At 37.6% G+C, this 24280-nt stretch overlaps 4 protein-coding genes across 6 annotated transcripts in view; 2 read left to right on the forward strand and 2 right to left on the reverse strand.

The window, feature by feature from the left end:
• dusp22a (dual specificity phosphatase 22a) overlaps positions 1-10051 on the reverse strand; it is a 90049-nt gene extending 79998 nt beyond the window's left edge. For 2 of the 3 annotated variants that reach the window (XM_043265019.1, XM_043265017.1), the window contains exons 1-2: positions 9815-10051; positions 2623-2656 (exon numbers count right to left, since the gene is read on the reverse strand). In XM_043265019.1, the coding sequence (XP_043120954.1) occupies positions 2623-2656; positions 9815-9835 (55 nt within the window). In that variant the 5' untranslated portion in view covers positions 9836-10051. The remainder of the gene's footprint in view (positions 1-2622; positions 2657-9814) is intronic. The other variant, XM_043265018.1, reaches the window with a different exon arrangement.
• Positions 10052-13205: 3154 nt separating this feature from the next.
• On the reverse strand, positions 13206-16687 carry LOC122363058. The gene is made up of 5 exons (XM_043264937.1): positions 16565-16687; positions 15379-15455; positions 13817-13981; positions 13599-13730; positions 13206-13494 (listed from the first exon to the last, which is right to left on the reverse strand). The coding sequence occupies exons 2-5, from the start codon at positions 15452-15454 to the stop codon at positions 13358-13360; spliced, it is 510 nt and encodes a 169-aa protein (XP_043120872.1). The 5' UTR covers position 15455; positions 16565-16687; the 3' UTR covers positions 13206-13357.
• A 176-nt stretch (positions 16688-16863) lies between these two features.
• Positions 16864-21106, forward strand: emc8 (ER membrane protein complex subunit 8). The gene is made up of 5 exons (XM_043264936.1): positions 16864-17298; positions 18388-18464; positions 18546-18615; positions 18712-18806; positions 19765-21106. The coding sequence occupies exons 1-5, from the start codon at positions 17092-17094 to the stop codon at positions 19922-19924; spliced, it is 609 nt and encodes a 202-aa protein (XP_043120871.1). The 5' UTR covers positions 16864-17091; the 3' UTR covers positions 19925-21106.
• Positions 21107-21902: 796 nt separating this feature from the next.
• Positions 21903-24280, forward strand: part of gins2 (GINS complex subunit 2) — a 10290-nt gene continuing 7912 nt past the window's right edge. Inside the window, exons 1-3 of the mRNA XM_043264620.1 lie at positions 21903-22037; positions 23499-23613; positions 23693-23792. Coding sequence (XP_043120555.1) covers positions 21948-22037; positions 23499-23613; positions 23693-23792 — 305 coding nt within the window. The 5' untranslated portion in view covers positions 21903-21947. The remainder of the gene's footprint in view (positions 22038-23498; positions 23614-23692; positions 23793-24280) is intronic.

Here is a 24280-nt window from a genome sequence, read left to right on the forward strand (position 1 = left end):
ACAACGAAAATTTAAATTCCAAATTCCGATGTAGTTTGGTCATTGGATGTCTCCATACAAATCAGCTGTTCATCATAACTGCTGCTTCTGGTAGGTCTCTACAAATGATTTGCTTACGATGGGCAAACGTCCAACACAATTCTAGTCATAATAGAAACTACAGTATATCCAACATATATCCACATACCTGGCAAAAAAGGAATGTTGGTCTTTTTAACATTTCTTATTCACTAAACTTCACACTTTTAACGGCTCAGCCAGGCTCTTTCACCGACCAACCACAGCCAAGCTCCCCCACCAGACAACCACAATGCTCACAATCACCCGAATTCTGATTAGCCACACCTGGACTTACTCATCACCTCATCAAGGACCTGCATTTAAGCACACACCACAGATTCCTCAGTGTCCGGTCTTGTTCTTGACCAAGTGAACTCATGCTAAAACTCTATTGAGTTAAGTTTCTATAGAGTTAAGCTTATACCTACCCTGTTCTCCATGCAGCCTCATCTGTATCCTTCTGATCAAGCAAAAATTGCATATTATCTCTCTGTTGTCAGGCATTGCTCTACCATCGGCCGAGATACTCTGGAATCAAGCCACTCCAGCAATGTGCCCTATTCAGACTTTCATCTCTCACAGGTTTTCAGCCATACAGATGGGAGTGCTTCAACAGGACAACAGCTCTATGAACTTATTCAAGCTAGCCAGACAATCCAAAAATACTCACTTAAATTTTGTACATTTGCAGTAGCAAGCAGATGGAACGAGAAGTCACTGATGACAGTGCTTTGATGACCTGTGTTGTTAAAAGCGCTATGTAAATAAAAATGATTGATTGATTGATTGATGACAACGTATCGGCAAGGATTAGAACCTCGTCTCAACGAGCTACATACGATGACACTGTGGTGTCGACAACAGTCGCTTCGCTGTTCCTCCTACGTGCAAGCCTGTTATTTACTTTTTTAACCCATTCACCTGCACTTCCTTGCCATCCAAATTTTCAGCCCTCTAGAACCAGACCCAGAACCCATAGTTGATTCCAGAAGATTATATTGAGCAGCAGAGGAGTCTGACCTGGGGCCTGTGCTTGTATTGTGAAAATAGTGGGCATATGAGAATTACATTCCCCAATACGTCATAAAAAAACCTGTGGCGAATGTCATTTAACCTACACTTGAACGAATACATCAACTCACAACCACTGTAACACTTACTGCCTCTGATTCTTCTGTTTCAGTCACAGCCCTTCTCGACAGGGAACTTCATCTACGGGACCCTCTGCCGTCATCTTAAGCTCTCGATCTCAACAACTCAGACCAAAGTCAGACCAAAAGACCAAATACCAAATCCTCTCGATAACTGGGAAACCTCTGTGCAGGATACAGGTCTGTTATCAAGCTGGACCTTTCCAGTTGAGAGTTGAAGTACTGCATGAAGAGGAGATTGATTTATTGGCTCTAAAGGGATCCACCGCAGATGTCATCTTAGGGCACCCGTGATTGGTAAGGCATCATCCCATCCTCTCTTGGGGCTTGGAAGAAGTACTGAAGTGGGGTAAGGACTGCTACCCAGAATGTCTCCTGTCATTACCTTAGAAAACATAGAAAGCCCTTATGAGAAGCAATCTGTGAATATCTCTCCGTGCTATTTCCACTTCAGTGATGTATTTCTGCCCCAAGAGAGCTGCCTGATTACCACTACATCGGCCATGGGACTGCGCCATAGACCTTGATCTGGGTGAGCCAGTTCCCTGTGGAAAAATCTACTAACCATTGCTTCCAGAGAGTAAGGCCATGGAGGAGTATATGAGTGGGGCACTCAAACAGGACTACATGAGACTTTCAACCTTCACTGCTGCTTCTAGTTTCTTCTTCTTTGTAGCATAGAAGGACAGAGGCTTGCGACAATGCATCAATTACTGGACTCTTAACAACATCACAGTTAAATTCAGGTACCCACTTCCCCCTCATCCCAGCCACGCTTGAACACCTCACCAAGTTGTACCTCTGCAATAATTACTACCTCATGTGAGGGGGATGAATGAAAGACAGCTTTCGTGACCCCTACTGACCCCTGGTTTGCTATTTTGTTTTCAGACTTTCTATTGTGTATAATTAGTTTTGTTTTTACATTTATTTTGTTTTCAGTATTGTGATTTGTTTTGCACTTTTCATCCACTTTACTAATAGGTTTTGGTGTCGAATTAATTCATCTAAATTGCTGTAGGTTTAACTAGTTCAGATTTATCTAGTTTTGCTATTCTGTTAAAACTTGGTCTATTTCAGTTGTAAAACAGGTTGTTACTGTTTTAGTGAATATTTGTTTGTCAGATCTTAAAAATGTGTCCTCTTATAAAAAAAATTTCCCCAGCTCTGGTAAAGGCCTTGGTGCACAGATAAATCACACTATAATAAACCCTGCCAAACATCAGCACACATTCAGATTAACATTTTTGCTTGCAATATTGACCAACATAATATGCTCAGAAAAGTTTTGCAGAAAAAAAATATTCTAGAGATGTACCATTCATCTGACATACTGAAGAATATTTAAAAGAAGATTTTTTTTTCATATTAATTGAACTAACAAAGAATTTAAAATAAAAAAGCTTCTTACCTCTTATATTTCCTAGATAGAGACCATCAATAACCTATGTAGAAAATAAACAATATTTTGAATTTACAGCACATATATAATGAACAAACAATGAACAATCCTACTTTAATACAATAATAGTTCTTTAAAAACGAACTCTTTTTTAAATTTCAGTCAGGGCCTTATAGACAGAGAATTAGAACTGTAACCCAAAGGTCATGGTTTTTGATTCCCAGGTCCAGCAGGGATTGCAGATTGGGGGGAGTGAACGTACAGTGCTCTCAATACTATGACTATGAGACCCTTGAGCAACCACTACTTTTCCACTGTACTGGGTGTGTGGTTGTTCATTTTTCCCTGCTCTCTGTGTGCACTTGGATGGGTTAAATACTCATCTAAACACCATAACTGGCCACATGTCACAACCTTTCCTTATCCTATGTTGGTTTTGTGTGATTTTAAAAAGTGATAACATTCCGCATCCTGATTGGGATTGTGTTACATCGCATCAAGTTGCACCGTGCCACACCACACCACATCCAGTGTAGACAATATCACTGGTTTATTTTGTCTTTTCTTAGATTGCGCACTCGCGTCTGGTGTTGACAATTTGTGAGTTTTATAATAGGTTATGTTATAGCCATGCTTCTTTTTTACGTTTTTATGAAATATATGTATTGACTGCATGATCGTATCATCATATTGAAACTTTACATGGATACTTGCTTTGGTGTTGCCACCCCTCATTCCACCCCTTTGAAACCTAAAATATTTTCTAGATCCACCCCTGGAGCCTCTGGTTACATATAGATTGTGTTATACTTGTATGTTAAATGTTAGTAAGTGGGCAGAAAATAAACATTGCATTATTCTGAATAATTAAAAGATTTTCATAATTTATGAGTTCACATAATATTTAAAAAGTTAAGAATATTTAAAAACAAAACATTGCCCAACTAATTTGGGGACCTCTAGGAAACTTTAATATCAAGTTTTCCAGAATGCCTACCATATAACAATGCTCTGCTTTAGAAGGCTTGGAATATAGTGCAGAATGTGGGCTGTTTTACTGTGTTTTTCAATTGCTTGAAAAGTTTTTTTTTTCCAAAATTGTATGATGATGATGATGATGATGATGATGGGACACACCCATCACCGGCTGATTGATCTTCTCATTTCCCTCTGGCATGAAAAGGCACGAGGCACACCAGAGGCATGAGCATGGCCTCCAAACAAGCTGACAGTAACTTCTCTTTTCTTGTTTCCCATAGACAGTAGAGTGTGACCGATCAGCCACCACTTCATGGCCCAGACCCACTGCATCAGGAGGACAAGTCAGGATCAAAGATCAGTGCAGCACCTGTCACCCTTTTGGACACTTTCTACCACCTGTATTATTTTCTGTTTATTGAATAAATCCACCCTCCAGGGTATTTATTTGAGCTCTCCTTGAAGTGTTTTCACACTGGTGGAGAATGCGGGCAAAAGTGTGAATAAAACACTGGCAAGCAATCTCTTCTTCACCCCAAACTTTTTTTCTGTTTCACCCCCGTTCACCGGTTGGCGTAGTGCTCCTCCCCTACCATAGAAGAAGTGCTACAGCAGCTCAACGAGGTCAGCATCCACCAGCAGCAGATCTTCGAACATCTGGCCTCTTGACAGGGCAAGACAGAGCAGGAGCTCACCACACTTCGGAGGGTGGTCCAGGAGCGAAGCACACCGGAGGGTACCCAGCGACCAATACACAGGCTGGCAGTTCCCTCTGTGCTGGAGGACCCTGCGCTTCCCCCACGAACGTGACCTGCAGGTTGCATCGTCCACCAGGAACCACCCCTTGGAGCACCAGAGACAGCCGTGAGCAGAAAACCCTTTCGAACCCCTCCTGGATTATGGCAGCACTTTCACTCTCATGCGGGCGAGTATTCTGGCTCCCCGTCCCGAAAACAAGGTGTTCATTCCCATAAACTGCGTGCACAGCACGTACACAGCAAGTACCCATGACACAAGTCAACCTGATGGCAGCATTGGGCAGTACCAGTGCTGCTCAAACAAGATTGGCCCGGATTCGATAGCCTGCTAGCCCCGGGCGGACCAATGTCATCAAGCATGAGTTCTGCAAGACCCCAGGAGTCATTGTCCGGCAGCGGCCCTACCGGGTCCCAGGGGTTCATTGGCAAGCTAACGAAGAGAAGGTACAACAGATGCTTAAGTTAAGGGTGCTCGAACCGTCCTGTAGCCCCTGGTCCAACCCCATGGTGTTGGTCCCAAAACCTGATGGCACCCTCCACTTTTGCAATGATTTCTGTCGACTAAATGAAGTTTCAGAGTTTGACGGCTATCCAATGGCCAGAGTGAATGAGTTGCTGGACCATCTAGGAAGAGCCGGTAAATCTCGCCTCTCGACCTGACGAAGGGCTATTGGCAGGTACCTCTCTCTGAAACAGCAAAAGCTAAACTCCGATGGGCTGGACTCACAGCCAACCCTCAAAAATGTCGCCTGCCGCTGTCCGAAGCAAAGTAACTGGGTTTCCAAGTTGGAAGGGGCCTCATTTGTTAGGAGCTGAATCAAAAACCGGTAATGCAATAAGACTAATCTGAGAAGGGATATCCAAAGGAACAAAAGGACTTCAAAAAGAGAGTAAACAACAAAGGGGACCCTTACACATTCGGCCAGAAGAAAAGGTGGAAGCAGTATGCCTCCGACGCGGGTCTGGGAGCCGTCTTGCGACGGAAGAGGAGCATCCAGTAATTTATGCTCTGGTTTGCATGTCACTTACAAAATCAATAAAACCCAAAAAATAAGGGTAGCAAAATAATTATTTTTGCAAACCATATCAGAGGTGTTACACATCCAGATCAAGCATACAGCATGCTCCTGTTGCACTATTGTCACCTTCTAATGCACATGTGTCAAACTCACGGCCCGCGGGCCACATCCGGCCCGCCTTGTAATCATATCTGGCCCGCAAGATCATTTTACATTATCGTTATTCATGGCCCATCGATATGAAGCGCTGATAACACAATACTGCACAGAACTACATATCCCATAATGCAACGCTTCAGCTGCCTTGCCGCGTACTTCTCGCGTCAATTAAGTCTAGCTATTACAAGATATTATGAAGATAGCCGTTAGCTGAAGATACCCCTCATGATGCCGAAGAGAAAAGTTGATTCTGAAAACAGAGCCTTTAATAACCGATGGGAGGCTGAGTATACTGTATGTTTAGTGACATTGCCGGTAAACCCGTGTGTCTCATTTGTGGAGCTAATGTGGCTGTAATTAAAGAATTCAATATAAGACGGCACTTTGAGACAAAACACAAGGATAACCTGAAAGACCTGGATTCAGAGCAGAAGAAACAGAAAGCAGAAGAGTTAAAGAAGAATCTGGCATTCCAGCAGACGTTTTTTACCTGTGCAATATCACAAAGTGAAGCTGCTGTGAAAGCAAGTTTTATCGTGGCAGAGGAGATCGCCAAATCAGCTCGGCCATTTATGGAGGGAGAATTTTTGAAGAGCTGCATGATCAAGGTGTTCGACGTGTTATGTCCAGACAAAAAGCAGATGCTGGCAAATATAAGTCTGAGTAGAAATACGGTTACTGATCGAATTTGTGAGATGGCCACTGATCTAAGAGCACAGTTGAGTGAAAGAAGCAAAGACTTTATTGCCTACTCTCTTGCTGTGGATGAAAGTACTGATATGACTGATACTGTACAAATGTGTTCCCCAAAACGGACTTTGCCGACAAACTGAGCACACTATGCGCTGAGTTCGCACAGCGTTTTAGTGACTTTGAAGCACAAAAAAAGAGTTTTGAGTTGCTTCGCAACCCATTTGCCTTCGATGTTGAAACTGCACCTGCGCAGATTCAGATGGAACTGATTGAGCTGCAGTGTAATGGGACACTGACGACACTGCAGAACCTGCACAGTTCATTCACTCCATCCCTACATCACTGCCTCAGCTCCGTCTTCATGCGGCTCGAACCTTGTGCATGTTTGGGAGCACATATCTGTGTGAGAAGCTCTTCTCAGTGATGAAGATTAACAAAACACAGGACTTTACACCAAACGTAAACGAACTTGTTGCCAAAAAAAGATGCCAGGTATCCGGCTGCGGTCAGAGCATATAATCAGATCAGAGTCATAAGAGCAAAGAAAACTGAATGATTTGAATTGTTATTGCTGAAAAGCACACATTTTATGTATATTTCCAGGTTTTGTAGCATGTTCATACTTCTAACTTGTATAATTTCGACAGGAGATATTTTTAAGGAGAGCAAAATCTTTTGGGATATTTAAGTTTATTTTTTTATATACATTGACATAGGAGCAAAGGAATTTGAATGTTATATTTAACAAGATATTTTTATGAAGAGCAAAAAATTAAATAGAAGTAATTTAAGGTTTAAGTTTGTTTCAGAATAATATTCCTGTCTGTTTTTATTCATATTTATGTTCCAAAAACATTTAGTTTTAGTGTGTTAAATAAATGTTTATCCTGTTCGGCCCGCAACCTAAAGTGTGTTTTGAATTTTGGCCCCTTGTACAATTGAGTTTGACATCTCTGTTCTAAAATGCATTTACAACAAAAACACTCGCACATCTTTGCACATATGTTCTATAGATCTGAGGTTTCTTGTGGTTGCTAGTTAATGTTTCCTATGACTACTATAATGTAATCACATTCTGTACACTATGACCCTGAGGTTTCTCGCCACAAGCCGCGACATTTGACTTTCATTCAATTCTCTTCTACTCTACTGCATTCTATTCGTAGCTCTCTCTTATCATTGTAATCATTTGCTTCATCATATCTTTTCACACACACACACACACACACAAATGCACTGTTACAAACAGAAGCACAATTACACATTCAGAGATTCCATTTCTAGTGGGATTATTATAGGCTGTTTTTTTCAGCAGGGTTGTTTTATGTATTTATGTTTGTTGTTTTTCACAGAAGAGTAAAAGATATGGTCTTTATTTTTCAATCACTATCAAAAGTATTTGTCTTTTTGACCCCACAAATTCAAATGCACTTCATTCATCTGCATTATTCTGGACAGGAACTGCGTTTTTAGTTCTGATAAATGACAGATTTTAGAGTAATGTAAATGATTATTTTAAATTGTCTTTTTCATTTGTTTATAAAAGTAAGTGTATCTCACAAACAAATTTATGTAATGAATTGTATGTATTTTCAGTGTTTTATTCAAGTTTTTTTACATTGCAAATTTGAGGTTGACATTTGTGATATTTCTGTATTTAGTCAATTATGTTGAAAAAACTTTTTACATCCATAGCCTTCAAATTGGGGGTGTAAGAATTGTATTGCTATATGGCATTTTAATATATTCAAAGGAATGACAGCATCGTTTGTAAATATACCAAGTTATATTCTGGTGGATATAGGGAGGTCTAAAGGGTTAATAGACCAATTTTTGTGATTTTCAAAACCATTTCAACAGATTCATTCAAGGAACACCATGTTGCGCTATTGATAAATGGATGAATATGTTCAAAAATTATAAAACTTAATTTATTAAGTTGGAGAATGAGCCTTTTTCCCCCAAAAAGGGAAATGTTCCTTTAAGTAGACAATTTTAACATTTCATGTGCATGACAATTTTTTACGTTATACACAAAATAATGGAATGGTAAGGGGATATAGTGGTTTTAAAGAGGGAATGCTTTTTGTAATTTTTTTCCGACCAGGGGGACACCTTCCCTCTCTCCCCCAATTTGAGCCCTTGTTACACCCCTATAATATTTATTTTTTATTATTTGCTTTCTGATGTTTTTCTTCACCCATTATGAGGATCAGCAGCTGCTTGTATCCACAGTTTAATAGGAAACACACTTTCCCTTAGTGCATTCTGGTGTGGTATGCTGGCTGCGAAACATGTCCTACAGCCAATATAGGTTATTTGCAGAAAGTCCTGAAATACGGCCCATCAAAGCGCACACTACAATTGCTTTGTTTTGCACTGTTTTATCTGCACTATTATCTAGGCCTCGTGTATCTCAGTCTGTAGAGGATTGTGTTACATAATGATAAGATCATGTATGGCTTTGAACCCTGAGAGAGCACATCCTCAAAAAATGTAAATGTGCAATAATTTATGATTTTGCAGGAATTTTGTAACATGTAGGTTTAGCTGTGGGGTTAGGTGTGGTCATTCGTACAAATTACAACCAGTACATTTTTAACCACCGTGAAATCGTAATTAAAACAGCCCACACACCGCATTTAAACAAAACACACTGGCAATAACAGTCATGCGTCATTTCATGTCGACATTGTCATTTTTTATGCCCGCTAGAGGGAGGTTTTTTTTTTGTTGGAGGACAAGCTAGGCCAACACATTCTCACTCCCTACTCATCACATATTGCCGCTTGGTCAAGGACTTTTTGATGCGTAGGGTACCCATTTATCATTTCTCAACGTGCAGGGTCCTCAGTTGCTTTAAATAAGAAGCCCTTGGTGTCAATATGCCAGCGAGAAATAATGGGAATGTTATTGTCATGATTAAATTATATATTGGGTAATGATCTTGCCATGTGTTGGAGTGTGATTTTTCATTGTAAAAAGTCACAGCTGTTTGCATTATTTACGCATTTATGAGCACGCAACCCAACCCTAAATTTAACTCAACCTAAACCTACCATTTGTAAATAAAGCAAGCGATATAACAGGCAGATACCATCATTATTTATTCAAAAATTATTCATATTCTAAGTCTTCCTTGGCAAAAGCTTGACCAATAGGCATTTCCAAAAGCCTACAGTCTCTTTAAAACAACAAATAAGAAGTTAAAAATCTTTTTCTTTTTTTTTTTTTGTTATGGAAATTGTGAAACACCAAAAGACACTTTATAGTGATATTGACCCATTTATCTCAAATCATTGCTTGTCGCTTGATGAAAACGTACATTGCCAGCCTATTAATTTGATACCACCCATCATGGCGCACGTGCTTATTTATTTATTATAAAGGGATCAGTAAAAATGATAGATAATGATAGCTCAGATTGAAAGCTGATGAAGGATAACTGCGATGACACGGTAATACTTGAGTGTACAGTGCGCGGAGTCTGTTTACAGACGTCTCTCTTTAAATGTCACATTTAAAAATAAGGACGCTGACATTACATGAGAAACAAGTAAATTAAATCAAACGCTTTAGGAACACGTTGATTACCTTATTCATGCCGTTGCCCATGATTTGTTTGTCGCGTGTGACAGACTTGCATTATAGACCATTTATGTATTATATTGAGACGTCGTTAAACGTCACGCGCTGCTAAAACTGCTAGCCTATTATACTGATTCCAGTTATGTTTAAACAAATTAAAATCAACACGAATTCAAACGAAAACAGCTGCTGTGACAGAGCTTCCGGAATTCTGCTGCAATAAAAGAAAAAAATAAATAAATCTGTTGACGTCACAAGACAGAAATTTTAACCCTTAACCTTCTTGTGACAGTGCAGGGTCTGAGCAGAGATAAAGAGGGCCCCCTTCTTCCTGATGTGTGTGTGTGTGTGTGTGTGTGTGTGTGTGTGTGTGTGGGTTGGTGGTTGTCTGACATTTATTAGGAAATTGAAAGACACCGAATAAGACAATGGAATAGTTAACATTTGTTATTTATAATATTTTATAAATAAACTTTTTTAAGTTTTTAACTTTAGTTTCAGTTACAGTTAACTTTAAAGGGCCGTATAACACGCCTCCATCTATCGTTGCTGTTTTAACTAGTATTCTTTACAATCCTTATCATTTTGCTTTTTAAACATCATTACAAAAGTCATTCTTAACAGTTAAAATTATTTGAAACTTTTCTATTCGTAGTACGATATTACAATCGATAAATAAATTTAACCCATAAAAGCGGCTAAACACGGCAACGATTTTAATAGAACAGACGTTTTGTCTCTGCTGCCTTTATTATACGTTAAAAAAAAGAACTGGTTGCGAAATTAGGAGTTTATTCTACAAAAAAATTTAGCAATAAAAGGTAACACGGAATTACATTCGAACACGTCTTGTTTTCGTGCTTGCCCATCAGTTGTAACGCTGTGGTTGCTATGATAGGGAACATCAGACATATCACCAATGAAAGTTTTATCTGACCGTTATATTTCCCAGCAATATTAAGGTAGTCTGATAAAATCGATCTAGTAAAGAAAAAAAATACTCGGAGACAAGCAATACTTCTATTTGCTTTATCCAAGTTGAATATTCCTCCACCTTCGGCGCCTAGAATGAAGCGCTCAACACGAAAAAGACGCACAGCGGCGCTCGGCACGCTCTTGGCTTAAAAAAACACGCGCTCCCATTTAGAACAACTAAAAAACGCAGTTGATTTTGATATTCTAGGTATTATCAAACGGCCAGAGTTTTGAGAACGCAGTGGACGTGCAGGACTATAATGTGATAAGAGCTCGCTCAAGTATTGAGGAGTTAAACCATTCAGGGCTTTATAGGTAATTAATAAGATTTTAAAATCTATTCGATGTTTGATAGGGAGCCAGTGCAGTGTAGACAGAACTGGGCTAATGTGATCATACTTCCTAGTTCTAGTAAGGACTCTGGCTGCTGCGTTTTGGACTAGCTGAAGTTTGTTTATTAAGCGTGCAGAACAACCACCCAATAAAGCATTGCAATAATCTAACCTTGAGGTCATAAATGCATGAATTAATATTTCTGCATTAGATGTTGAAAGCATAGGTCGTAATATATATTTTTGAGATGGAAAACCCAGTTTTACAGATGCTAGAAACATGATTTTCGAAGGAAAGATTGCTGCCAAGCAGCACACCTAGGTTCCTAACTGATGATGAAGAATTAACAGAGCAGCCATCAAGTGATAGGCTGTGTTCTAGATTATAACGTGGGGTTTTTAGGCCCAATCATTAGCACCTTTTTTCAGAATTTAGCATTAGGAAGATACTCATCATCCAGTTTTTTATATCAATTACCCATTCTGTTAGATTCTCAATTTGGTGTGTATCACCAGGCTGCGCTGAAATATAGAGCTGAGTATCATCAGCATAGCAGTGAAAGCTAACACCATGACTCCTGATAATATCTCCCAGAGGTAACATGTAAAGGTTGAAAAGTAACGGTCCTAGCACTGAGCCTTGAGGAACTCCATATTTCACTTGTGATTGATATGATACCTCCACATTTCAGTGCTACAAACTGATAGCGGTCAGATAGATATGATGTAAACCATGCTAAGGAGCTTCCTCTAATGCCAACATAGTTTTCTAGTCTATCCAAGAGAATGTTGTGATCGATAGTATCGAATGCTGCACTAAGATCTAATAGCACTAATAACGAGATAAAACCACGATCAGATGATAAAAGCAGGTCATTAGTAACTCTAATGAGAGCAGTCTCAGTACTATGGTATGGTCTAAAACCTGATTGGAAATCCTCACAGACACCATTTTTTCTAAAAAGGAATACAGTTGTGAGGATACTACCTTTCTAGTATCTTTGACAGAAAAGGGAGATTAGAGATTGGTCTGTAATTTACTAAGTCTTTGGGATCAAGATGTGGTTTCTTAATGATAGGTTTAACTACAGCCAGTTTAAAGGTTTTGGGAACATATCCTAATGACAATGATGAATTAATAATGTTCAAAATAGGATCTATGACTTCTGGAAGCAAATCTTTTAATAGTTTAGATGGAATAGGTCTAACATACATGTTGCTGGTTTAGATGATTTAACAAGTACAAGTCTTCTTCTCCTATAATAGAGAAAGAGTGTAATTTTTGCTCATGGGATCTATAGCTCACTGATGCTGACTGTAGCCCAACTATAGCTGAAGCTGATAGTATAAATCTTAGAAGTAAAGTAATTCATGAAATCATTACTGCTGTACTCTTGGGGAATATTAGCATCTGTTGACGCTTTAGTTTTCATTAATTTAGTCACTGTACTGAATAAATACCGGGGGTTGTGTTTGTTTTCTTCTAAAAGAGATGAAAAATAATCAGATCTAGCAGTTTGTAACTATAGCACTGCACGTTTTTGTGTTCCTTATTTAACCCAGTTGATCCAGATCATTTGCTTCTTGGCCCATTATGGTTTTTAGAAAATGACCTTTCATGCATGCAAGTATGAAATGGCATTTAATGAAACATTAGAAAAAATGCCCACCCAGTTGTCTTTTTGCATTGGTCTTAATTAAATTAGTAGGGTATGGTTAAAGGACAGGGACTGGGATAAGTTTATATTTTTGGACAGCGATGTTGATCATGTCTTACTTGGGAAAATCACTCGGTTTGATAACTTGCTTTGTTAGGCATAAAATTGGACCAATCAATGCAGATTATAGTGTCACGCAAAGGAGGGTTTCTGAAAAAATGTATCCTTAAACGAGTTGTTGAGCAAATAAGCTAAAAATAAATGCATATAGATATACAGAAAGTGCAGCGCTGCGGATCCTCGGAGAAATGAGACTTTAAATTTGGACTTACTAATTTCCCTTTTCAATTTTTAAATAATTATCTAATAATCATTTGATTGTTAAAATAAGCTTTTACAAAACTAACATTTACAAACAAAATAATAAAACAATCACATTGATACAGATTTTTATTTATGATCCATAACCTTAAGAGGAAGCAAACTTCCAAAATCATTCAGAAGTAACTGGAGAAAAAAAAACAACAGCACACTTGTCTGTTTCGTTGGATTATTAGTTAGAAGAGGTGGGCCTGGTCTACAATTTATTTCTTCCAAGCTTTGTTTTCATAGTCCCATTTGGCCGAAAAGCCCTCAACGGGGTTGATCCTCATATCCAGCATTCTCTGAAGCTCCTTCTCCTTGTATTCTGGGTCAAAGGTATGGGGAACATCTCCATAAACTAAACAGACAGAAAGTATACATATTTAATAACCGTATGCAAGTCTGATCCTGGATGAGATAATCAGCGATACTAGTATATAGTTGAAGTCAAGCTAAACTTACCGTACTTCCTCTGCCACAGGACGACTAGGCCAGTGACGCCAATGAAAAAGAAAATTCCTGCAACTACCGATTTCCACTCTCCTGTTCCCTGCTCCATTTCAGCAAAGCTCTCCTTGAAGCTGATGCGATATACTGCGATCAAGCATTAAGAGAAGGCAATTAACACTCAAAAGTTTGAACCAACAGAGAAGTCTTCAAAAATATTCATAATCACACACATGCAATCTTCTCCTCTTTGGACAGTGCAGCCCAGGATCCCTTCTCTTTTTCCTTTAGAGACTTCTGCTCAGGACTCAGCTGCTGCACGAACTTGATATCAGGAAGAGGGCTCTCTCGTCTGTCAAAGTATGCTGGGAGAGTGTAGTCCTCAACCTTAGCAACCCCTGAGAGGACCAATAAAACAACTGTTACTTAACGTAAATATGTGGATTGCTGTATATATTGAATGAGATCCAAGATGGCGCCGTTGAGGTCGGCTGCCGTCACGACCGCTCCAGCAAAACTGTTTTTTTGTTAACTGTTTGTATTTTAAATAGTCTTCTTCATATGTGTGTGTGTGTGTGTGTGTGTGTGTATGTATATATATATATTTTTTTTTCCTCATTCCGACGCTGGACGGTTGTAAGAAACATTTCCAAAAAAAACCATGTACGTATGGGACTAATAAAATTTTAATTTGATGCAATTATACATACACACACACACACACATTACGTGTGTGTGTGTTAACTGAAGCCGAACTTAATGAAACAATGGGCTGAAGGCTGTTTTTCCACCAATATATTTTGCTAGTTTTTTTTTTCTCCCCCCACCATTGCATAAATGAAATAGCAAAAATTACTGTTGTGAACAGATTGTGTTTAATGGGTTAAAAAAACTTTAGGGAAATTTGTAAATACGTTTAGCATAAAACAAAACATTTTATAACATAGTTGAGAATCAGCTTTAAGCAAAGTTTAGCAAAAAACATCCTAAAAAACCTCCCAATTTTTACCTTTTTGACATCTATTCATACAATCATCATTTTTTTGAAAAATAGTCCTCTACAGAGGACAAACATTTTTCAAAATTTATTTTACCCATTTCATTTAAAATTTTCTTATGCTTTAAAATGTCAAGACATGGAAAAAAAACTCAATTCAAAAAAAACTTGGGTCCTGGGTCTCAGGATTGTTTTTATTTTATTTTACAGAACAACAGTAAGATTGCAAAACTTTTATAAATGTTGGAGTTCTTGCTTTTTCTCAGCTTCTACTTTGATAAAACGGGAGATGGACCTCAGTGCTCATAATGATTTCTGAGTGCTTCTTGGACAGTTTTCAATGCTTCCACACTGCAGACATGTTTGCTGCCATAGTGCTACCTCTATTTAATCGTGTCATGTCATTGTTTGGTGCAGTTCAGTCCCACTTATTCGCCTGAACACTGAAAGAACTTTTGGTCAATGTAAGGAAAACACTATACAGCTGTGTCTGGTTTAAAAGGCTGTGCCCTCTATAGGTCGAATCCTCAAGAGTTTGCATCCTCCGTAGGACGCCTATATGAAGTGTACTTAACCTAGAATTGAACGACACTGCCTTCGTAGTTTACAATTTCTTAGCAAAACGTAATAGTAGATGCGTTTATACAAACCCGATAAATATTATTTATTAAATGTACGGTTTTTAGTACTGGAAACCCATTTATCCTCTGCTGAAACTGCCGAGTCTTCACTGAAAGCGCAGATCACTGTTGCTTAGTGTGGATCGTTGATTATGTGTGAAGTTTGCATGTAGCTTACCATGTCCACCACGCAGGCAGATGGAGGTGGACAAGGCCCGATTACCAACATGGCGTAATACTCTAGTTGCCAACATCCTGTGTAAGAAACAGCAAATGGTAAATTAACTACTTTACCTTCTCTCTACTTAAAAAACCAACAACAACTAATTGAACAAAAATGTAGGTCAAAAATCTAATAACTTAAAAGGACAATGAATTTCATTATTAAAACACCCAGTCAGTCACAGCAGTGCATTTAATTTCAAGCTAAATCTAAGAGAAATTATGTAATTTGGAACTAAATCTGACCAAAATTAAGGTGTTTTGGGTGATTTTTTTTATTTGGTAAACTTGTTTTATGAAACGGGTGTCAGGGTTACCAATTTCAGTACTTTACAATCAAAATCTAGTTTGATTGTGCATTTATATAAATTTATTGTTTACATTGTTGATGAACGGTGTTTGTGGTATCCTTATATTTATCATTTAAAAAAAACAAAACAATGCTTATTACAGGACATTGCTTACATCACATTGCTATAATTATAGGAAACCAAGGCAGAAAACAAATGTACAACAAAAGGAAATCATTTAAGTTCATCGCTCATTAAAAAGAAAAAAAACCGGAAAAGATATCAAAAGCACCCATATGTGAATATGCATTTTACGAATATGCTAATCGTTAAGTGATACGATAATCACAACAGTTGTACTAAGATTTCGTCATAATTGTTTAAATAACCTAGAGGATAGTTTAACGCAGCACAATCATGTCAAAACACTGACTTTGGCATGAGCCGGTTAACTAACATCGCAAGGTCATATGGTCGCTGGGATATGTTAAACAACAAAAACATGTCATTTTCATCCAGAATGCATTTAATACATACAATAAACAGTGTGACTGTATATCCTACAGTCGATTTACTAGACTGGACTGTGCTGGATAAATTAGAACACATGTAAGTTGCCGGTGTGACGCTGCTAACGCTAAAGCTAACGCTAAAGCTAAAACTGAAATACAGTATCAGTCACCAACCGCAGCAGTCTCAATGTCACTAACACAATTTCAAACACTCTCAGTCGCTCGCTTGACACATAAAATAACACAAAAAACTTAGCAATCAGACAATATAGAGCCAACAGATATATTAAAAAAAGAAATCGCCAAAAAAAAAAAAACAATATATATATATCTCACAAACCTTGCGCCAACGTCCGCCGCACGCTTAAGGAAGGATAGAGGCTGTTAACGAGTGACGCAAACAGGAAGTAGGTGGGCAGAGCATTGTGACCGGCGAATTATTTAATCATTAAAATATTTAATAAAAAAAATAATTTATTGTTTCATATTTAAAAAATCTATAACATTATATTATACGCAACATTAAATATAAATATCGCTTGCTTTTTCGGCTCTGAATCTTTTTTTGTGAAAGTGGAAACTTCTGATCCTGGACCAGCTCCCGGATGTCCGCTCACAATATGATAAGGAGACAGGAAACACCAGCCGGTTCAGGGTCAGTTGTGTGTGTCAGATCCACAATGGAGGTGGCGGTTGACGTGTAGTAAATGAACCAAAAGCGTGTTCGAGGGACTCTAATTAGATGTCGTAGTTTAGAGACAGTGTATTTACACTTAGAAACACTTGATTTGTTCCCAAGTATCACGACATCAAGATACTGTTGAGGTATAGCTTTATTTTTTTTTTTTTTTTCTGTTATACGTAAACATGTCCTTAAAACTGACCACTCAGGCGTACTGTAAGATGCTGCTGCACGCTGCTAAATACCCTCATCGCGCCGTTAACGGGCTGCTGGTGGCTGAAAAACACAAAAAGAAGGACAGCCCAAGAAACTCGGTGCTGTGCGTGGATTGTGTACCTCTGTTCCATGGGGCACTGGCGTTAGCCCCCATGCTGGAGGTGGCACTCACGTTGGTAAGACGATTCTGCAATGTGTTTAGCTGTATATGTTTAGGGTTAGAATGGTCACGAAATACTAGCTAACATGGAGATTTAATGTTGAGTTAGAAAAGTGACAGGTTGACAGCAAACATTTGTTGTCGTTTCTTTTCAGTAAATGAGTTAAATCGTATCACCGGTCGGTCTGAATAATTAATTGACGTAACATTCACTTGAAATCACGTAAAAATTCAAGTACGTTTTATTGTGCGTTAATCTACCCATAGAAAATCGTGTTGTTAATGTTTAGCCTGCAATATCTCAGTCATGCATTATATATTAGTCGTTTTTTAGCAGTTTACAGCAACAATGTTGTTGGCTTTCAACGACGGTGTAAACAATAAGTCGTTTATATATGCCGCTGTTATAGTTAGATATGCTCGCAGTAGTTTTATGTTGGAATTGTTTATTCGTGATATTCAGATTTATAAAACCTGTAGGGTTTTGTTCAGTTTGAACATTTTTGTTTAGTGAAAACTAAGCAAGAGCACTTTAACACAGTCAAAGGCACTGGGGTTTTAAAGCTTCAGGGCCCGGTGTCAGATATTGATTCATGATATGATCCGTCATATTCAACACAATTTTACACGTGCAGTCAATTTTCAGCATGCTTGTTAGATGATTTACAATATCTTGCAATGTTCTTGCCCACAATTTGTTCCTACAAAAGAGGTATTTGAAAAAGATAATTTTATAAGGGGGTGCGTGGAAAAGTTAGTTTTTCTCAGAGACTTGGGAACAGATACGTTTCATTATTTCATTCCAATTTCTTGACCGAGGCACCAGTGGTTAGTGATTTATCGTGGGTTTACTGTTTAAGGGGTTTTAGCCTGTAACCTTTAGACAAAATAGCTTGACGCCCTACTATTTTAACTAGCAAAACTAATAGCATCATGATCCTGTGTTGAAGTTTTACTGGGGCATAGCACAGTCACGCTAGTTCAGCATAAACCGCTGAACTTTCCAGCAGGACAAGAGGACTGTCCCTATAATTACAGTATACTGTAAATCAGATGAACCTAATGCTTTGTTGCACTTATAGATCTAACGTCTGTCTTTCCTTAGATTGATACATGGTGCAAAGCGAACAAGTATGTCATTGCTGGCTATTATCAAGCAAATGAGCGTATAAAGGAAGCCAGGTAAAATTTGGGCTTCTTCATGTGCTATGCATGGTATGTATGTGGAGTGTACGGTATGTTGTGATCTTTCCAATTTTTCAGACCAAACCAGGTAGCTGAGAAGGTTGCCGCCAGAATCTCAGAAAACTTCAATGAGGCTGCAATGATCATGGTAAATTGCATATTACATCGGTGTTTTGAATGAATTATATTACAACCAAAATGTCATACAGCAACACAGTAAAACTGCATTGTTTGTCACCAATAGTTGGACAACAGCAGATTCACAATGGAGTGTTTTGTGCCTGTTCTCTTCATCTATGATCATCATGATAACAAGTGGAAGTGCAGAGAGCCAAGCACGTAAGTAGAGCTTAAAATCATCTGATACCCAAAAATATGTATTCTGCAGTCAATTACTTAGCTTCATGTATACACTGATCATGTGCACACTGAAAAAAAGTAGGCTACAATTAAAGTAAAAAACATTGTTTTCTATTGGTGGGGATCTTCAGGCACTGCACTATATGATTCTGGATCCTCATTTTTTCCCCCAATTAATTATTTTGCTGTGCAAATACATATTTTTATGTTTTTTTAAAGAATCTTGGTTTCATGAATTAATTTACGATTATCATTATCAGCTTAATACCACAATGTGTCACAATACATTTTTGTTGTTTTCAATATTACAGCACATGGCTACATTTTCATATAAACTTTACAACTAATATATTTTGTACAAAATGTACTTTATAAGCAAGCTGCTTTTAAGCGATTCTTATTTAAAATAATTGTTCTTTTTATAGACAAATTACAGCATATTTTACAACATCCTACATCCTGGCTCTTGGTAATGCTTGTGGATAGCGGCCATTATTTTAAAGCTTTGTGTATATATATATATCAAAACTAACCTATACGCCTTCAAGGGGTTATAACATGTTGCACATGAATGCATCCTTTTATAAGAAAACGAGAGAAAGGCAGAGAATAAGTTTATAAATTGATTACTTTAAACACAATGATTACGGTACAGAATTGTCGCTCTTTTAAAAAGTGTTCTACTAATTCTACACTTGTGGCTCGCACATGCTTTAGGACATGTTAGATTTCATAATTTCCCATGGTAACAGATGTTAATATCCCATCACACCCTATATTAGACTAATGAGGTATGTATGTAACCCATCACTATGTGACTTCAAAGCTTAGTGTCTATACTTTGAACCACAATTTGATAACGGCTAATGATACTGTCTTTTAATTCGATTGTTAAAAGGGAGAAAAGCTCATGTTTTGTCTAACTTTTCTATTTCAGTGACTGCTTTGAAGATTGGATCGAGGCACAGAAGATCACCGCAGCTCTTCTAGAAAGCAAATCATACGAGAGTCTTGTAGACTTTGACAACCATCTGGATGACTTACGAAATGACTGGACCAACCCCGAGATCAATAAATCCGTCTTGCATCTATGCTGAAGCCATCCAGAGATCCTGTCCACTTAACCGAACCATCAGTGCTTAAATGGAATGCATTTCTGACCCGTATTCAGTACTGTTATTAACGCACTCTCTCGCTCAGCGGAAAGATTCGTGAAAGAGTAAATAGGATATTGTAAGTGCTGCATCCTCGGGTTTGAAAGCACCGAGGTCACTCCAGGAAACCGATGTCAAATAGGTTTTATACCCGTTTCCATGCAGTGGTTTGTATAAGATGCTATCAGATCAGACTGGTCTCATTTAACTTGACTAATTGCTAAACGTGATCATTTTATCCCTTTTTTTTTGTGGTAAGAACCTTTAGGTTAAATTACAGGTGTGGTTATTTACTTAAAATGCTCAAAAGAAAATATTGAATTTTAGCGTACGAATTAATATTGATCGTTTGATAAAACATCATTTGCTTTTACGTTGGAAACACAGCAGTAATCTGTTATTGGTGGAAGAAAAGTATTTTTGGCTCAGACTTTTTAGTAAATAAAGCGCTAGACCCTAGGTATGAGGTCTTTATGATTGTAAAGTTTTATTAAAAAAACAAAAAATGAAAAAATAGTCATTGCGTTGTTGAAGAACGATAGCAACGTTTTATTTCTTTAGTACAAAATTGTATGATTTAAAATGAAGGCAAAACGTATTATTACACTTTTAGTTTTAACTGACAGTTAAGGTAATGAACGTAAGCAGAGATGACGAGGAACTGATTATGTGCTATTTGGATTGCATTACAAGTTTTTGTAATTACATTATAAGTCTCATAATCAGAAATGCTATGTGTTTGTCATATCCAGCGACCTTCATTATTCTTGCTGGTTTCAGAATTGTAGACAAAAATACATCATTTGAAGGTGTCCTTGTTAGAGCGTGACTATATGTTTAAGTACTGAGCAATAATAAATAACTACGTGTACTTACTATATGATTATGGTTAGGATTAGGGTTACATGCATGCAATTATGCATAATTTATTGTTGTAATGGTACATATAACGTGTAACAAGGGCACCTTTAAAATAAAGTGTTGCTAAAACTTTATTGATTTGAAATGATTACTTTAAGTACCAATTCGATTTTAGGTTAAAATATCAATAATTTAACACGTTTGCATGTTCATGGTTCTATGATGGTTCTATGACTTTAAAGTAAATAAAATATTTCAGCTTTTTCTCTAGTGCTCACGTGTCTTATTTTAACAGTTTTTAATAATATTGTTATTTATTTATTATGTATTTCTTATTTTTGACTTTGAAGTTTGGGAAACCCTAATGTTAAATGTGTTTTAAGAAAGAATGGAATATATTTTCTTTCTTTTTTTAAATATTTTTAAATCAATATGGTATAGAATATTGAAAAAATATCTAAAAGTAACAGTCAGATTATGTTACCTAAATTGAATTAAATAGACTTGTTAACTACAATTTTCGTTATACAATTTCCAATTAGTAAGGGACTACAGTTCTTTTGTAATTTGCCCAGCACTGAACATGAGGTAACTGAAGTGATATATTGGTAACACTCTATAGGGAATTTGTATTTGTTGTTTAACTTAAAGACTTTTAACCAGTATAAACTACTAATTTGCTGATTAGTACGCTTGTTAATTTTAGTTATTTGCAATGAAGGTATGTATGTATATGTGTGTGTGTGTGTGTGTTTTGTTTTGAAGTTTAATACTTTTTCACCTCCTGGTAGCTGTTTTGTTTGTAGTAATTTGTAATTCTTTTTTTATTGATGACATTGTATGTTATTGTTTTTGAATATAAAAAAAATAGCATTAGCTTTAACATCAGGCAGATAATGCTTTATCTGAAAATGATTTAGATACAAATACAGGTATTAGGAAAAGGGTTTGGTGAACTTGGACCACACTCCTAACCAGCAGGTGGCGGAAATGAACCTTGAAGTTGTATGGCAGCCACCATTAAAATCTAAAAGAAGAAGGAGGTTGGGTCTTCGCTGACGTCATAGATACGCAACTGAGTACGCGGGAAATCTGCCACAGCAGAATGGATCCGCCTGAGGTAGAGTTTCTCGCAGAGAAAGAGATGGTAAAAATAATTCCGAACTTCAGTCTCGACAAAATCTATTTGATTGGGGTGAGTAAATTTGGCAGCCAGAGTATGTTTTAGTATGAAATGTATTCTAAGTCCGTGTCGTTCTGTTTGTCAGCACTCATATACAGGGTTCTCAAGGTTTAGCAAAAGTTCGGAGTAAGATTACAGTTAGGGGATAACACGTAAAAACTAATTTGGCTGCAAACAAGCCAACTGAACAGCAGTGTGCAATGTACATGCTGTGTACACATACAGTAGGATTGCAGAACTTGAGCTAAGCGTGAGAGTGTGTGTGTGTGTGTGTGTGTGTGTGTGTGTGTGTGTGTGTGTGTGAGAGAGAGAGAGAGAGAGAGAAAGAGAAATTTTATTAAAACTTCTGATTTTGATTTAATTTCTGATATTGGCTGGTGGGTGACATTTAACTCTCAATACAGCTATTGAACTCTCGCCCATTAACACTATACAGTCATGGCCAAAAGTTTTGAGAATTACATAAATATTGGAAATTGGAAAAGTTGCTGCTTAAGTTTTTGTAATAGCAATTTGCATATACTCCAGAATGTTATGAAGAGTGATCAGATGAATTGCCTTGAAGTCCTTCTTTGCCATGAAAATGAACTTAATTTAACTCAGGTGAGAATGTTGACGAGCACAAGGCTGGAGATCATTATGTCAGGCTGACTGGGTTAGAATGACAGACTTGACATGTTAAAAGGAGAGTGATGCTTGAAATCATCGTTCTTCCATCGTTAACCATGGTGACCTGCAAAGAAATGCATCCGTCATTGCGTTGCATAAAAAATGGCTTGACAGGCAAGGATATTGTGGCTACTAACTTCGAATGTTTTTGGTCGTCCAACTCTACAGTAGTCAACTTTTGTTTAAGTTATCCCTTACTTCTCAGCGTGAGAAATACGAGGTGTGTTGTGAGAGCCTGTGAACTGGTTGAAATGCAGTGAGACTTGAGAGTATTAGTATTAGTTAATGACTTATTAAAACTGTTGTTTTTTCATCATTTAATTTCTTTCTAGAGCTACAGCTGTCTCTAATCTTGAACATAAACGTACGTTTGGAATAGCATTACAGAGCTGCCAATCCTGGTGAGAAACTAGAAAGTTTCTCTGCAAAATTGGCACCTACATGTATGGTTAAAGTATGATTTCATATCTAGATTTAGCTGAAAATACATTCAGTGTTTCTAAAAAGGGAATACTGGCCCGGGGGTTGTTAATATTTAGCGTACATTAAATAATAAACAGTTGAAGCAGATGACACATTGAATTAAAGCGAGCAATAACGCATCTTATGAAAAAATGGAGTAAGCAGTATGTTTCCCCTAAATGTCAATCAATACTTATGTCTAACAGATTAATCCAAATAATTAGAGACACGTTTTTTCTATTTTCTCAGTGTATTAAATATTGTGTAGTATTTTAATCGTCACACTCATTAATAACTGCATGAAATGCATGACTCAGTTTTGATGTATTAACAAACCTTTAGGGAGATCTGGGTCCGTTTAACCCAGGGCTGCCAGTGGAAGTTCCTGTGTGGTTGGCCCTCAATCTTAAACAAAGACAGAAATGCAGGATAGTTCCTCCAGAATGGATGGACACCGGTAAGTTAAGTCCCGTCTGTGCTGAAATACCCTCTTTCCTGAAATAATATCTAAACGCAGATGATCTTTTCTTTTCCAGACAAACTAGAGGAGATCCGAGAACAGGAGAGAAAACTAGAAACTTTCACTCCCATTCCAAGCCCGTATTACATGGAGCTAACCAAATTATTACTCAACCAGTGAGTACTACACTACACTACAGTACCTCGTGCAATCAGTAGAAGTCTTACGGCTTTTTAATTCTTTTGTTTGCTTAAAGTTTAAAAAAAAAGAGAGAATGCTGAAAACCACAACAGTTCTAGCGTTAAGTGAGACAAACAAGCGAGTTTTAGATCAGGATCAGCAGGTTCACAAGGCTTGATATAAACGTACTGTCGTCTCAGAGTTTGAACAAGAGTTTGCGGTTAATTCTGAAGCACGTGCTTCAAACAGCCAATCCCGCGGAGTGTGGAGAGCCTCAGCATTCATTTCTAGCGAGAGTCGGAGCGATGCACTTTTCTGCTCAGGATTAAGAAGCGTCGTTATTAAAGATGTAATGCATCCAGTTGCATTTAGAAGGCGGGAATCAACATTTTTGGCTGCAGCAAAAGTTTCAGAAGGCAGCAAAAAGAAAATAGGCATAGTAATGAACTGAATTGAATTATTGAAACATAGTTTCATAGAAAAC

The sequence above is a fragment of the Puntigrus tetrazona genome, chromosome 18 (genome assembly GCF_018831695.1).
Source record: "Puntigrus tetrazona isolate hp1 chromosome 18, ASM1883169v1, whole genome shotgun sequence".
In the NCBI taxonomy this organism is placed as follows: Eukaryota; Metazoa; Chordata; class Actinopteri; order Cypriniformes; family Cyprinidae; genus Puntigrus; species Puntigrus tetrazona.